The 14,135-nt window shown below is 46.1% G+C and overlaps 1 protein-coding gene across 5 annotated transcripts in view; it reads left to right on the top strand.

Moving 5' to 3' along the window:
* LOC118359582 (transcription factor 12) overlaps positions 1 to 14,135 on the top strand; it is a 98,617-nt gene that overhangs the window by 18,250 nt on the left and 66,232 nt on the right. For all 5 annotated transcript variants that reach the window (XM_052481955.1, XM_052481928.1, XM_052481935.1 and 2 more), the window contains exons 4-5: positions 4,760 to 4,842; positions 11,693 to 11,795. In XM_052481955.1, coding sequence (XP_052337915.1) covers positions 4,760 to 4,842; positions 11,693 to 11,795 — 186 coding nt within the window. The remainder of the gene's footprint in view (positions 1 to 4,759; positions 4,843 to 11,692; positions 11,796 to 14,135) is intronic.

Here is a 14,135-nt window from a genome sequence, read left to right as displayed (position 1 = left end):
GACTATAGAGACTACAATGACGACAAAGACTACAATGACCACAAAGACTACAGAGACTACAACAACTACAAAGACTACAACGATTACAGAGACTATAGAGACTACAGGCAAATGAGTACCAGGTTGTGTGTCAGGCTGCATTTTGAAATGCACAACACAAGTACTGTGACTGACTGTGATCAGTTATTTTTATTTTGTTTTATTGCTAAGGGCTTCATAAAAGTATGCCAACCTAAGACCTCTCCTAGGAGTTAGTCTCCTATGTCCAGAGTGCCCTTCAAATGTTATTTTAATCAATGAACAAAGAATTGCTTTGATTTCTTCCTAAATACTAAACTGAATAAAATGTTGAGGATATCTAATGACTGCCAGACTTGAAAACAGGATAGACAAATATTTTTACACAGAGCAGTGCCCGTGCCAAGTTAAATCCATATTTAAATCCTCTATTCGACATACACTGCATGTAAATTAACATTCTTTGGCATAGGTTTATGCAGTGGGGGCACGCCAGAGAGCAAAATCCCACTTTAGTCAAACTGAAGCATTCATATCTGCATAATGTCTTTGTCTATTTCCTGTTTAATTCTATAATTGAGAACTAGTGTTCTGAAATAATTAGAAGAGGGTCTTTGCCACACACACATGCACAGCTGACAATGTGGCTGTCAATGCAGTGCAGTATGATTCCATGTTAAGTGTGTGACCAGTGTGCTGGGTTGCGGAGTGGAGTGGATATATGATAGAGTTTGTTCCAGAGCAGAGCTGCCACAGATGGGGCTGACAGGTCTGCGTGCCATACCTCTGAACCTCTGAAGCCCCAGCAGCAGGACATGGGCACCCTGTTCCATAAAACCTGTTACACATCAAATGTGATGAAAGTGATGAATGGTAGGTGAATATGGACTGTATTAAGAGCAGATGAAACCCGGATGATATTACAGACAGGTGGAATTGATCTTATAATACATTTGTCAGGCTACAATAAAAGTATGCCTCTGTCTTTTATCTGTTTAACTGTTGGTGTGTGTGTGTGTCCTCAGCTACTGTAGCAGTGTCTCATGACGTTGGTTGTCAGTGATTTGGTGGATGGTTGAATGGAGTGGCTGACTCATAGCATTAGAAACCACAGAGAGGAGATTCCTTCCTTCCAAGCCAAATGGTTCCGATCCGAGTCCCTGGGCCACTTTCTTTCAAACCTTGTAGTCTGTTAGCTTAGAATTGACATCACATATGTGCATTTAGATATTTCCTCCAGAGATATTAGTAATGCCTTCCACATTAGAAATATAAAATAAAAGCCTAATTACTCCCCAGAGAAGGACTTCCCTGTGCTGTAGATACAAAACCCATGTAATTTCCCCTAACATTTCACCTATCAATAGCAGCCATATTTATGTTTCTCTAGAGAACAAAAACGATGGATATTCCTGAAGAAACGGCATAAGCATGGAAGAATCAAAAACGACATCTGCGCAAATACCACTGGTGTTTACATTCATAATATAACCAGCACATTCACGCATTTATATTCGTTTGTTAACCCCTTGAAGAGAATGCTTAAGAAAACGTGTCATGTTGCTATTCCGTAGATTACTATTTTAGAATGATCTCCTCATTTGAAGACAACTCTACCGCTCTGTGTTTGTCTCGATCAGTGTGAAGCATAGTGATATTGTGTTGTCCCTGGCTGGTGTAGCTACATCTGTAGTCGTGTGTAGAGAGAGGACCCTGGAGCCCCAGGCAGGAGCTGGCAGTCAGGACAGAGTCTAGAGACTGGAGCTGGTGACAACTAGTGCCCTAAAGGTTGCACTACAGTCAGAGCCAAGTGCTACAACTAGTGCCCTAAAGGTTGCACTACAGTCAGAGCCAGGTGTTACAACTAGTGCCCTAAAGGTTGCACTACAGTCAGAGCCAGGTGTTACAGCTAGTGCCCTAAAGGTTGCACTACAGTCAGAGCCAGGTGTTACAGCTAGTGCCCTAAAGGTTGCACTACAGTCAGAGCCAAGTGTTACAGCTAGTGTGGAGTACAGCGTTTACCCCTTTTGGAATGTTATATTATTATGTGTAGTGTTAACATGTTATTTCACTTTTGAAAAGTGTATTACTGTGTATTGCTAGAGTATGCCAATGAAGGCGCCATGAGTTAAGTTGACTGCTGCACTCTGTGCAGTTCTGCCAGCCTCACATTGGCCGGCCTCTACATTGTCTTTGGCACGGGGTCCAGCCCGCACATCGTGATTGTGTGATGTTGGCCTAGCTCTTTTTCACGGTGGAAAAGTCTACTTCTCCCCTCGCTAAAAGACCTGTTTGTTCTACTCATGAAAATGCAGATAGCTGGTGTTTAGTGTGTGCCCAGATAGCTGGTGTTTAGTGTGTGCCCAGATAGCTGGTGTTTAGTGTGTGCCCAGATAGCTGGTGTTTAGTGTGTGCCCAGATAGCTGGTGTTTAGTGTGTGCCCAGATAGCTGGTGTTTAGTGTGTGCCCAGATAGCTGGTGTTTAGTGTGTGCCCAGATAGCTGGTGTTTAGTGTGTGCCCAGATAACTGGTGTTTAGTGTGTGCCCAGATAGCTGGTGTTTAGTGTGTGCCCAGATAGCTGGTGTTTAGTGTGTGCCCAGATAGCTGGTGTTTAGTGTGTGCCCAGATAGCTGGTGTTTAGTGTGTGCCCAGATAGCTGGTGTTTAGTGTGTGCCCAGATAGCTGGTGTTTAGTGTGTGCCCAGATAACTGGTGTTTAGTGTGTGCCCAGATAGCTGGTGTTTAGTGTGTGCCCAGATAGCTGGTGTTTAGTGTGTGCCCAGATAGCTGGTGTTTAGTGTGTGCCCAGATAGCTGGTGTTTAGTGTGAGCCTAAAATAGCTGGTGTTTAGTGTGTGCCCAGATAGCTGGTGTTTAGTGTGTGCCCAGATAGCTGGTGTTTAGTGTGTGCCCAGATAGCTGGTGTTTAGTGTGTGCCCAGATAGCTGGTGTTTAGTGTGTGCCCAGATAACTGGTGTTTAGTGTGTGCCCAGATAGCTGGTGTTTAGTGTGTGCCCAGATAGCTGGTGTGCCCAGATAACTGGTGTTTAGTGTTGGTGTTTAGTGTGTGCCCAGATAGCTGGTGTTTAGTGTGTGCCCAGATAGCTGGTGTTTAGTGTGTGCCCAGATAGCTGGTGTTTAGTGTGTGCCCAGATAACTGGTGTTTAGTGTGTGCCCAGATAGCTGGTGTTTAGTGTGTGCCCAGATAGCTGGTGTTTAGTGTGTGCCCAGATAGCTGGTGTTTAGTGTGTGCCCAGATAGCTGGTGTTTAGTGTGTGCCCAGATAGCTGGTGTTTAGTGTGTGCCCAGATTTTTTTATTTATTTTTTATTTGACCTTTATTTAACCAGGTAGGCTAGTTGAGGACAAGTTCTCAACTAGCCATGCGGTCAAGTGGCACGTTCAGGCAACCGAAGACGTATGGTTTTTTGTCACTAATATTTTGAAATGTTCAACCAATTAAATTGGATTACAGGCCCTCTGAGAGTCTGTGTTATGGTTTAAATGTTTGATTCATTGTATATACAATTCCTTTAAATCTGATCTCTTATATTTGAGAGCGGAATCAAATGAATGCTATTGCAGTTTTCTGAAGCAGGGTGAAATGACAAAGGCAACAATCAATAACTTGCAAAATGTTGATGTTACTCCCCCTCCTGCAATTATGTAGCTTACATGGGGCCGGGAGTGGAATGCTGTTACCTACAAAACAATATTGGCTCAAACAGCGTGAAGAATCTCAGAATCGTATCTCTTTACTGAGCAGGCCCCATAAATGTAATTTCGAAGGTCAGATATTATATTTGTTCATCACATAGCAGATGTTGAATTCATGCAATAGTGTTGATGCAATAGTGTTGATGCAACTTTATTGATTTATTTGTTTATCTATTATTTTATTTTGCTGTCTTTGGAAACATGGACTTTTTAAAAATGAGTTTTAGGAAGTTTCAGTGCTCAGCTGTTTTGACAGGGCTGGACTATACATCACTGCCAAATCATACAGCTCTAGTGCTCTGAAGCACATTTTGAGCATGCACACATGCTAAGGAGTGCACATTTTTTTGTCCTGTGATTTATGTAAACCAAAATAAATGACGCTGTGAAAATGTGCCTGGCACTCGTAAGGCAGCACAGCCTTTGAATAGAGGTATAACAGATTAGTCACTTTCTTCTACTCTGCTCTGTTGTCTGTCCTCCTGCCAAGAGAATGGCAGCATGCTCGCTCGCCCAGGGACAGACATGACTGTAGATGCACTGTTATGTCTTTTGTTAAACCAGGCCCCTGGAGAACTGAGAGGCCGTTGCTATGAGACATTAGACGTGTGAAATATCTCTGCCCTGTTTGATTAACTGCAGCCTTCGCCTTTTGATTCAGGAGAGATCATAAAGAAATGTGAAAAACAATCACTTTGGATAGCAATGCAACTTTGCAATTCATTTGTTAAATCACATTTTGAATAGTGTGTATGTCTAATTCAGTTCCTCTAGGGGTACACTGGTTCCCGTCCTATGCTGTATGGCCCCTCTCTTTCTGTGTTTGTTTATGTGTGTAACCTGTCACTCCAGCTCTGTCTAACTGTTAAACGTGTGTGTGTGTGTGTGTGTGTGTGTGTGTGTGTGTGTGTGTGTGTGTGTGTGTGTGTGTGTGTGTGTGTGTGTGTGTGTGTGTGTGTGTGTGTGTGTGTGTGAGGAGTCTGAGGACACGGTGCTGATGGAGTTGTGCATCTCTTCTTCTGACAGGTATGGATGAGAGGCCGAGCCAGGCATCGTCCTCCTGGGCCCCAGGTGGCCAGTCGTCCAGTCCCTCCTACGAGTCCTCCAGGGTAAGAACCCTGGCCCACTCACTCCCCTCTGTCTCCCTCACCTCACTCCTCTGTCTCTCTCACCTCACTCCTCTGTCTCTCTCACCTCACTCCTCTGTCTCCCTCACCTCACCCCTCTGTCTCCCTCACCTCACTCCTCTGTCTCCCTCACCTCACTCCTCTGTCTCCCTCACCTCACCCCTCTGTCTCTCTCACCTCACCCCTCTGTCTCCCTCACCTCACTCCTCTGTCTCTCTCACCTCACCCCTCTGTCTCCCTCACCTCACTCCTCTGTCTCCCTCACCTCACCCCTCTGTCTCCCTCACCTCACTCCTCTGTCTCCCTCACCTCACTCCTCTGTCTCCCTCACCTCACTCCTCTGTCTCCCTCACCTCACTCCTCTGTCTCCCTCACCTCACCCCTCTGTCTCTCTCACCTCACCCCTCTGTCTCCCTCACCTCACTCCTCTGTCTCTCTCACCTCACTCCTCTGTCTCCCTCACCTCACTCCTCTGTCTCCCTCACCTCACTCCTCTGTCTCCCTCACCTCACTCCTCTGTCTCTCTCACCTCACTCCTCTGTCTCCCTCACCTCACTCCTCTGTCTCCCTCACCTCACTCCTCTGTCTCTCTCACCTCACTCCTCTGTCTCCCTCACCTCACTCCTCTGTCTCCCTCACCTCACTCCTCTGTCTCCCTCACCTCACTCCTCTGTCTCCCTCACCTCACTCCTCTGTCTCTCTCACCTCACTCCTCTGTCTCCCTCACCTCACTCCTCTGTCTCTCTCACCTCACTCCTCTGTCTCCCTCACCTCACTCCTCTGTCTCCCTCACCTCACTCCTCTGTCTCTCTCACCTCACTCCTCTGTCTCCCTCACCTCACTCCTCTGTCTCCCTCACCTCACTCCTCTGTCTCCCTCACCTCACTCCTCTGTCTCCCTCACCTCACTCCTCTGTCTCTCTCACCTCACTCCTCTGTCTCCCTCACCTCACTCCTCTGTCTCCCTCACCTCACTCCTCTGTCTCCCTCACCTCACTCCTCTGTCTCCCTCACCTCACTCCTCTGTCTCCCTCACCTCACTCCTCTGTCTCCCTCACCTCACTCCTCTGTCTCCCTCACCTCACTCCTCTGTCCCTCACCACACTCCTCTGTCTCCCTCACCTCACTCCTCTGTCTCCCTCACCTCACTCCTCTGTCTCCCTCACCTCACTCCTCTGTCTCCCTCACCTCACTCCTCTGTCTCCCTCACCACACTCCTCTGTCTCCCTCACCACTCCTCTGTCTCCCTCACCACACTCCTCTGTCTCCTCACCTCACTCCTCTGTCTCCCTCACCACACCCCTCTGTCTCCCTCACCTCACTCCTCTGTCTCCCTCACCTCACTCCTCTGTCTCCCTCACCTCACTCCTCTGTCTCCCTCACCACACTCCTCTGTCTCCCTCACCACACTCCTCTGTCTCCCTCACCTCACTCCTCTGTCTCCCTCACCTCACTCCTCTGTCTCCCTCACCTCACTCCTCTGTCTCCCTCACCTCACTCCTCTGTCTCCCTCACCACACCCTCTGTCTCCCTCACCTCACTCCTCTGTCTCCCTCACCACACTCCTCTGTCTCCTCACCTTACTCCTCTGTCTCCCTCACCTCACTCCTCTGTCTCCCTCACCACACTCCTCTGTCTCCCTCACCACACTCCTCTGTCTCCCTCACCACACTCCTCTGTCTCCCACCTCACCCTCTGTCTCTCTCACACTCTTCTGTCTCCTCACCACACTCCTCTGGCTCCCTCACCTCACTCCTCTGTCTCCCTCACCACACTCCTCTGTCTCCCTCACCTCACTCCTCTGTCTCCCTCACCTCACTCCTCTGTCTCCCTCACCTCACTCCTCTGTCTCCCTCACCTCACTCCTCTGTCTCCCTCACCTCACTCCTCTGTCTCCCTCACCTCACTCCTCTGTCTCCCTCACCTCACTCCTCTGTCTCCCTCACCTCACTCCTCTGTCTCCCTCACCTCACTCCTCTGTCTCCCTCACCACACTCCTCTGTCTCCCTCACCACACTCCTCTGTCTCCCTCACCACACTCCTCTGTCTCCCTCACCACACTCCTCTGTCTCCCTCACCTCACTCCTCTGTCTCCCTCACCTCACTCCTCTGTCTCCCTCACCACACTCCTCTGTCTCCCTCACCACACTCCTCTGTCTCCCTCACCTCACTCCTCTGTCTCCCTCACCACACTCCTCTGTCTCCCTCACCACACTCCTCTGTCTCCCTCACCTCACTCCTCTGTCTCCCTCACCTCACTCCTCTGTCTCCCTCACCACACTCCTCTGTCTCCCTCACCACACTCCTCTGTCTCCCTCACCACACTCCTCTGTCTCCCTCACCACACTCCTCTGTCTCCCTCACCTCACTCCTCTGTCTCCCTCACCACACTCCTCTGTCTCCCTCTGCCTGGCCTTTCTGCACCGCATCATTTAACACTCAGTACATCAACGTGTTACATTACGTTCACAGCTCACTGCAGAGGCAGGGAGGGAGAGAGCACCAGTCATGTTGTGTGACCTGTAATTGGCATAATTTTATTTTCCAGAATGACCTAATTGCATGGCACCAATATCCTCTTTAGTGATGGGTTTAAATATTTTGTCATTTGCGTTGGATTATTTGCGCTAAACTGAAATATGAAGCATTTGTCAGGGGAAGCTGATTAATGTTGTGTGCTTTGGAACATTATGGAATTTTTGAATTGGGGGAAATTACTCCACCATTTGTAGATCTGTGCCAATATTAGGATTTAAAGTGCAAACTATATTTATGGAAGTGGACATCAATGGAAATATTGTTCGTTTTGGTTGATTGAAATTCTAACTGTGACTAATGTTTATATTAGGTCATGAATATTCCTTCGAAATGATTTCAGTACCATCAACGAGTGATTAATTCATTCTTTCCATTAGGATTTCCAGACTCATATGAAATATTTTGGCAGTAATTCAAATGTTATTTCAGAGACATGATCAGTTGCGTTGAATTCATCATGCAATCATGCAAAGAGATAAAAACATAGAATGATGCATGACATGAACTGGTTCGTATGGCATTTCTGTTCAAAGTGTGAATGTATATTCTGTGTCTCTGTATTTGTTGTTTGTCTCCTACATACACCATGGTGGTTCTGGGTGCCCTGTATGAATTTCATTTAACGTCAATCTCCTGTCACTTTCCATCAGAAATCAGTTAAATGTCAGGTCTGCTCGGCCCGCATTACCTTGTTTATTTTCCAATGCCCTTCCCGAATGAACCTCTACAGGCTATGGTTCCATCGGCTGCCCGATCTGAATTATAAGATGTAGACGTTTGAGATATCTTTGCTTTAGGTGCATATAAATCAGTGTTTCTGACATTGCAAGGGGCGGGCATCAGTAAGCAGACAGCTGTTTGTGCCTCCATACTGCACATATGCACACAAACATGCAACAAAAAAAACACACACACAAACTTCCACATACATTCACGCATACATGCACACAGATACACATGGATGCACACACATATACCAGAGAGCCAGAGAGATGGGGTTGTTTGTCCAGGTTTTACAGGTGTTTTGTCAATGTGATTACTCATGTAGGCCAGAGAAGAAGACTTGCTCTGAAATAACCATTCTCATTATATGGGATGGGATTTATTCTAGTTTCTCTGCACAGCAAATTGCAGGGTCCTCTTAATTGACACCTTATACCAAACCATTTCTTTTATTGGCAGCGCATGCTATTTGGGATATTTTGTAGACATAATTGAGAGAGAGTATGGACACATCATACCAACTATACACTGCCTGGTGTCCAGCCTGTCAAAGATTCATCCGGATGACTTTGACCAAAGAGAATGGAGCCAATCTCTTTAATCCCCAGGCACATTTGATCTCTGCCTGCACCAGTACATCTGTCCATTCATCACTCTGTCTGTCCGTACAGACCATGGTGTGCTATGTCTTTGTGTCTCTGTTGGCCCACACTCCTGCGCCATATTCACGTTGAAGCAGTGTAACTAAAATGCAGTTACAATGTTCACTAGCAATGTGCTGATTGCACAGATAAATAGCCTGCAGCAGCACACATGCACAGATACTACTTGGTACTACTTGGTTGTTATCCAGTGGTATTTATAGCACAATGGCGCTTATTCCCAAATAAGAGGAAGAGTGTCCTCTGATTTTGAGATGTGGTTTAGATCTTCATCTGAGATTTGGAAATAATGGGATTATTAGGTTTATCAGTGTGTTTCTAGCCGTAGAGCTGAGGCCCAGCCGGAAGACAGGGAGGAGTCTAGGAACAGAACCCTTTAAATCCATTAAACAGTAGACAAGCACTTATCTACGGTTCAGCTTTTCTCTCAAAAATCGTATTTTCATAATTCTCATTGTAATGTTTCATAAATTGTGTCCAGCGACAATACTAAGGAAGGTTTCCCAGAAGAAACACTTTTCGGAAAAGCGCGTTTCTGTTATTCAAAGAGTTCAGTGTAGTGTGTCTGTCCGAGCGGGGCCTGCTTGGGTGCTTCAAGCTAACAGTGTATGATTAGTGGACTGTGAACAGACTCCAGCCCTCCGTCCTGACCTTGGCTTCCAGCCAGCCAACGTATCATGGGCAGTTGTGGCTGCAGGCCGGCCGTCTGACAGACGGGGTTGTGCCCAACGCCACCGCACGCCCCAGCCCTGCCGCGACACTCACCACATACATGTCCATCACGCCCGTATCATGCCTCCCCAAGCCGCCGTGGTGCAGCCACACATTCACCTGGGACAGCACACACCATCTAAGAGATGACTTTTTAAACTCTGTGGCGAGGGATAGGGGCAAGGCAGGAGCTGTGGCCTGCATGCTTAAGTAGTGATTTGACAGTTATGTAGCCGGCGGTAACTGGCCCCGTTGGTCGCAGTGACAGCATGTGTTAGTGTCTGGGCCGACGTAGCCGAGAAGTGTTTGTAAATGATGAGGGTTCTGTGATTGATGATCTAATGGTCCCAGAGGAGCAGACACAGGGTGGGCTGGGTAGTGTGATCTCACCCTGACCATTATCCCCTCTGCCTTTCTTCTCGCTGGTCCTCCCTACCTGCCCCTCCTCGCTGGCCTTTTCCAGCTCTGTGGCAGCTGTCTCCACCAGGGAAGAAAAGACCAGGAGGAAATGGAGGACTGAGATGTCCAGATTAAGTCGTCCATTACTTACTACTCTTTGTTTTATTTGGTTAAATGTCAGTTGAAACACACCTGGGGGATTTGATTTGTAGTGCAGGAGAGGTTTGTATGGGTCGTTGTTGCCTGTGTGTGTGTGTGTGTGTGTGTGTGTGTGTGTGTGTGTGTGTGTGTGTGTGTGTGTGTGTGTGTGTGTGTGTGTGTGTGTGTGTGTGTGTGTGTGTGTGTGTGTGTGTGTGTGTGTGTGTGTGTGTGTGCGTGCGTGTGCGCGCGCGTGCGTGTGTGTGCGTGCGTGTGTGTGTGTGTGTTTCGGAGCCTCTCACAGGGGTGGTGTTATTAGTGAGTCCGTTCATGGCGTGATTAACGGGGAGCGCGGCCTGGCAGGAACACAATGGGGATTCTCTGTGGATTCCCTCAACACAGCACAACACTCCACTGCCTTTGAAATTACTCCATCACCGTCCGCTCACAAAAAAAGATGGATAATAAGATTTACTTTTTTACTGTGTGTTGAATGCAGAGGGTACGAGTTGGGGGAAAAAAGCGCTATAGAAATTCTCGTCCAGTGCTGCTCGGTCCCTCCGGTGGGAGTTAATGTAGTTTGGAAGGACGCATTTGACTGGAGCGCAGGAGGATTTTCACAGGGCCTGGGATTAGCACTGCTACAGAGTATCTTTTATTGCAGGGGACCCTGAGTTTTCAAAGACCATACTGTGACCGATATTTAGACCTAAGCTCCTGAAGCTGATAACTGTCATGAAAGGCCGCAGGAGAAAAAGGCAATTTTTTAAGCTGCAGGTACCTTGGTAGGATGGAGGGCGGCAGTTTTCCCCGTCATAGAATATAATACCCTGTTATTAAATGTTTTAAATTAAAATCAATATTGTCACAGTATATAGAGGTTTTTAATTATCGTAAGTGAGTAAGATTTGTTTTCATTCATAGACCAAAAAAATCCTTAAAAATACAAAGCCGCATGTGTTGCGTTTAGTGTTAGTGTTGCTTGGCAACGCTTTGAGACTTGCTGTCTTTGGCTGAACAAATACACCACCTAGAAGGGTTATGGGGGAAACATTTTAAAACTGATCTTGGAAATGGGGGAAACATTTTAAAACTGATCTTGGAAATGGGTATCGCATTTTATGAGAGGTTTGCTAGGATCTCTTGGACTGGTTCACGACAGACTCTTGTCGGACATTGGGAGATGAATCTCTGCAACTACGCCTTAGAATTGACACAAGTGAATGATGCTGTTATGTATCCATTTGGACTAAGGGCTTTTCCTAATAGTTTTTCATCCATATGTGAATGTGCTTGTTTGTGCATCCTGCATGTTCTGATCCATGTAATGTGTGTACAATTAACATGTCAACATGTCTTCTCTCAAAAAGCCCATTGCCTCTTCAGATCCACAGAATTACATGTGCATCATTAACCTTGTATTTTCTAATCCTGAAACGTGGCATATGCGTTGACAGGCTCATCAGGGTTCTGTTTTACTGTTTTTACAATCAGTCAGAGATGAAAAAAGTCATTTTTAATGACGGAAAGGGGAAAAAAGTACAGTTTCAAGGGACAGTTGACCAATTGTGCTCTCCTTCCTCAGTAATTAGTGTACTGTCATACCACTCAATTAGCCAAGCAGCCTAATAATGTGTTTAATACTCTGATCTCTCCCCCCAGGGTTTGGCAGACAGCCCTCATTATGGTGATCACATGAGTGACAGTCGATTAGTGTCCCATGAAGGATTGTCCCAGACACCTTTTATGAACTCCAGCATAATGGGTAAGTAGGTCTCACCTCTCACATGCCCACAGGTCTCAGAGATCCATTTTATTTGATTTTATTTTAAAAACTCCCTTTAGCCCTGTGTGGACAAGGCATGTCACGCTTCTGGAAGTGGCAGCCCTCACAGCCGTGCTAGGTCAAGCAGTGTTTTCCTCTCTCCTCTCCTCTCCTCTCCTCTCCTCTCCTCTCCTCTCCTCTCCTCTCCTCTCCCGCCTTACTTCACCCTCTCTCTCCTCGTCCTGTGGTGACCGTCTTCAGAAGTTGACCCTCCCCCAGGGTGGAAGTCACACCATCAGTACAGTTTTCCATCACAAAAGACTGTCTTCTAGCTATCAGAAAAGCCACCGGCAACTTCCAGTAGCAGGGGAGGTGGTGTCTAAGGAAGGGGGGTTAACCAAGCAGATGTGCCAGAGACCATTTCATACAAAAACAGTCCACCATCACCATTGTGGGATATCATTCAGGATTTCTAATAGATGCTTGAATGGCAGGTGATCTGTGATGGTTTATGCAGACTTAGCGTTTGGGTTTGTTAAATCATGCATAGCCTGATTGTGCTGCTCTGATGTTGCACCACCACCTCCATTTGTCTGCTACCAGCAGCAGTATGATAATTCCCTTCCAAATAAAAGCATTTATTTTGAAGCCAGTAGTGACTCCATTCAGATTGGGAGGCTTTTGGAGATTTACGAGATTGAATTTACTGTGCTGGTCCTTTGCCACCCCAGTATATAATCACTGTTGAGTATGAACAGATAAGAATGATGATCACTGGTTAAAAAAATCCCCATCATAACACCATATTATAGATTTATCAAACCTAAATTGTGGTTTAGAATGTCTAAAGGTTATTTATTCCCCCCTGATGTGATAGATACATTCTAACAATTAAAAGCTATATATTACACTGGCCTTTCTCCTGGAGTCATTGTGATGTGTTAGCACATGACAGTTTTATGGGCAACTGAATCCCCGGCTCATTGTAAGATTGCCCTGGAGACTGGTTGCCATGCAAGGTGGATAGTTTACGGATGGGTGCTGGTGCAGGAGACGACTGAAAATGAAATGTTATCTTTGTGGCGATTGATCACAGGATGCGTCTGGGAGGGTGGGCTCCTCTCTGTTCTCCGGCTCTGGCTGTAATTATGCTTATAAGTGGCACAATATGGAAATGATCTGCTGCAATGATGTGTCAGGGCATTAGACAATCTGATTGTGGGCCTAAATAGCCTGTGCTTATCAGAGGCTGGGATTGGAAGATGAGCCTGGTCTTCAATACAATTGAATTTCAGCAGTAATATCTGGGATTTACATGGAATTACCTAGTTTGGGGCGGCATTATTAAATCAAGCCTGAAAGGTTATTCCTCACCAATGAAAGAGGTGGAACACGCATGCAGGGACATTATACAATTATGCATTACAACTATACACGCAGCATTTCCAAGGGAACCCTCTGGTTGTACAGTACTACGTGACCCATTTTTGTTTGATCTCACCATTGGAGTTTTACAACCCAGCCATGGTCATCTAAATGGATTATCTTAATCCAAATCTCAATGGTCTGCAGTTTCCTTCGACAAATATTTGGATGATGTAGACCCTTTGTTTAGATACCTCAGTGTATGTCGTTACTCAAGACATTTAAAAGAAGATGACATGTTTTGAACGATTGGAAGCATAGGTTCAATGACTCACTGCCACATTTACCAAGCCTTATTTTTGGTATTGTATTTGGCATTGTATACGAATGGATATTGTTCTGATTTGAGTGTTTATATTGTTTAAGTGTGCCGTGCTTTACTGATAGTTCTGCAGGTGGAAAGGAACAATGGCCTTCCTTACTCACTGCTTTGTGTGAGTTCAGACCCATACAGTCCTTGGCTTCGACAGACCTGACTCACAATGACCAGGAAACCTCATTCGCAATGCTTTTGAACAACATCTAAATCAGCTTTAGTTTAGATAAGACATCTTACCTCCTAAGACGTACTTAGTCGAAGAAAAGCCAGCAAGCCATTGTCCTGATTGTATTGTGTGTGTGTGTGCATGTTTTTGTCTTTGTATTTTATTTCATGGTTTGTAAATGGAACACAGGAGACGGTTGGCTCAGACCTGACTCCATCATTCAACCAAAGAGAAGTATGACATGTTGAAAGCAGCTTGGGGTTATTTGAGGTCAGCTATTGTGTATGATAATGAACATGTTACAGTTGTTAGTGCCCAACAGATGGCTGGCAATGACTGTTTATTTGACATTATATTTTAATGACAGTTACCAGCAGAATATGCTGCATGACTTGAATAATGGAGGCTCATTCTAGAGGTCATCTTTGGC

This window comes from Oncorhynchus keta, chromosome 2, assembly GCF_023373465.1.
Source record: "Oncorhynchus keta strain PuntledgeMale-10-30-2019 chromosome 2, Oket_V2, whole genome shotgun sequence".
NCBI classification, from domain to species: Eukaryota; Metazoa; Chordata; class Actinopteri; order Salmoniformes; family Salmonidae; genus Oncorhynchus; species Oncorhynchus keta.
This window is presented reverse-complemented; position numbering and strand designations above follow the sequence as displayed.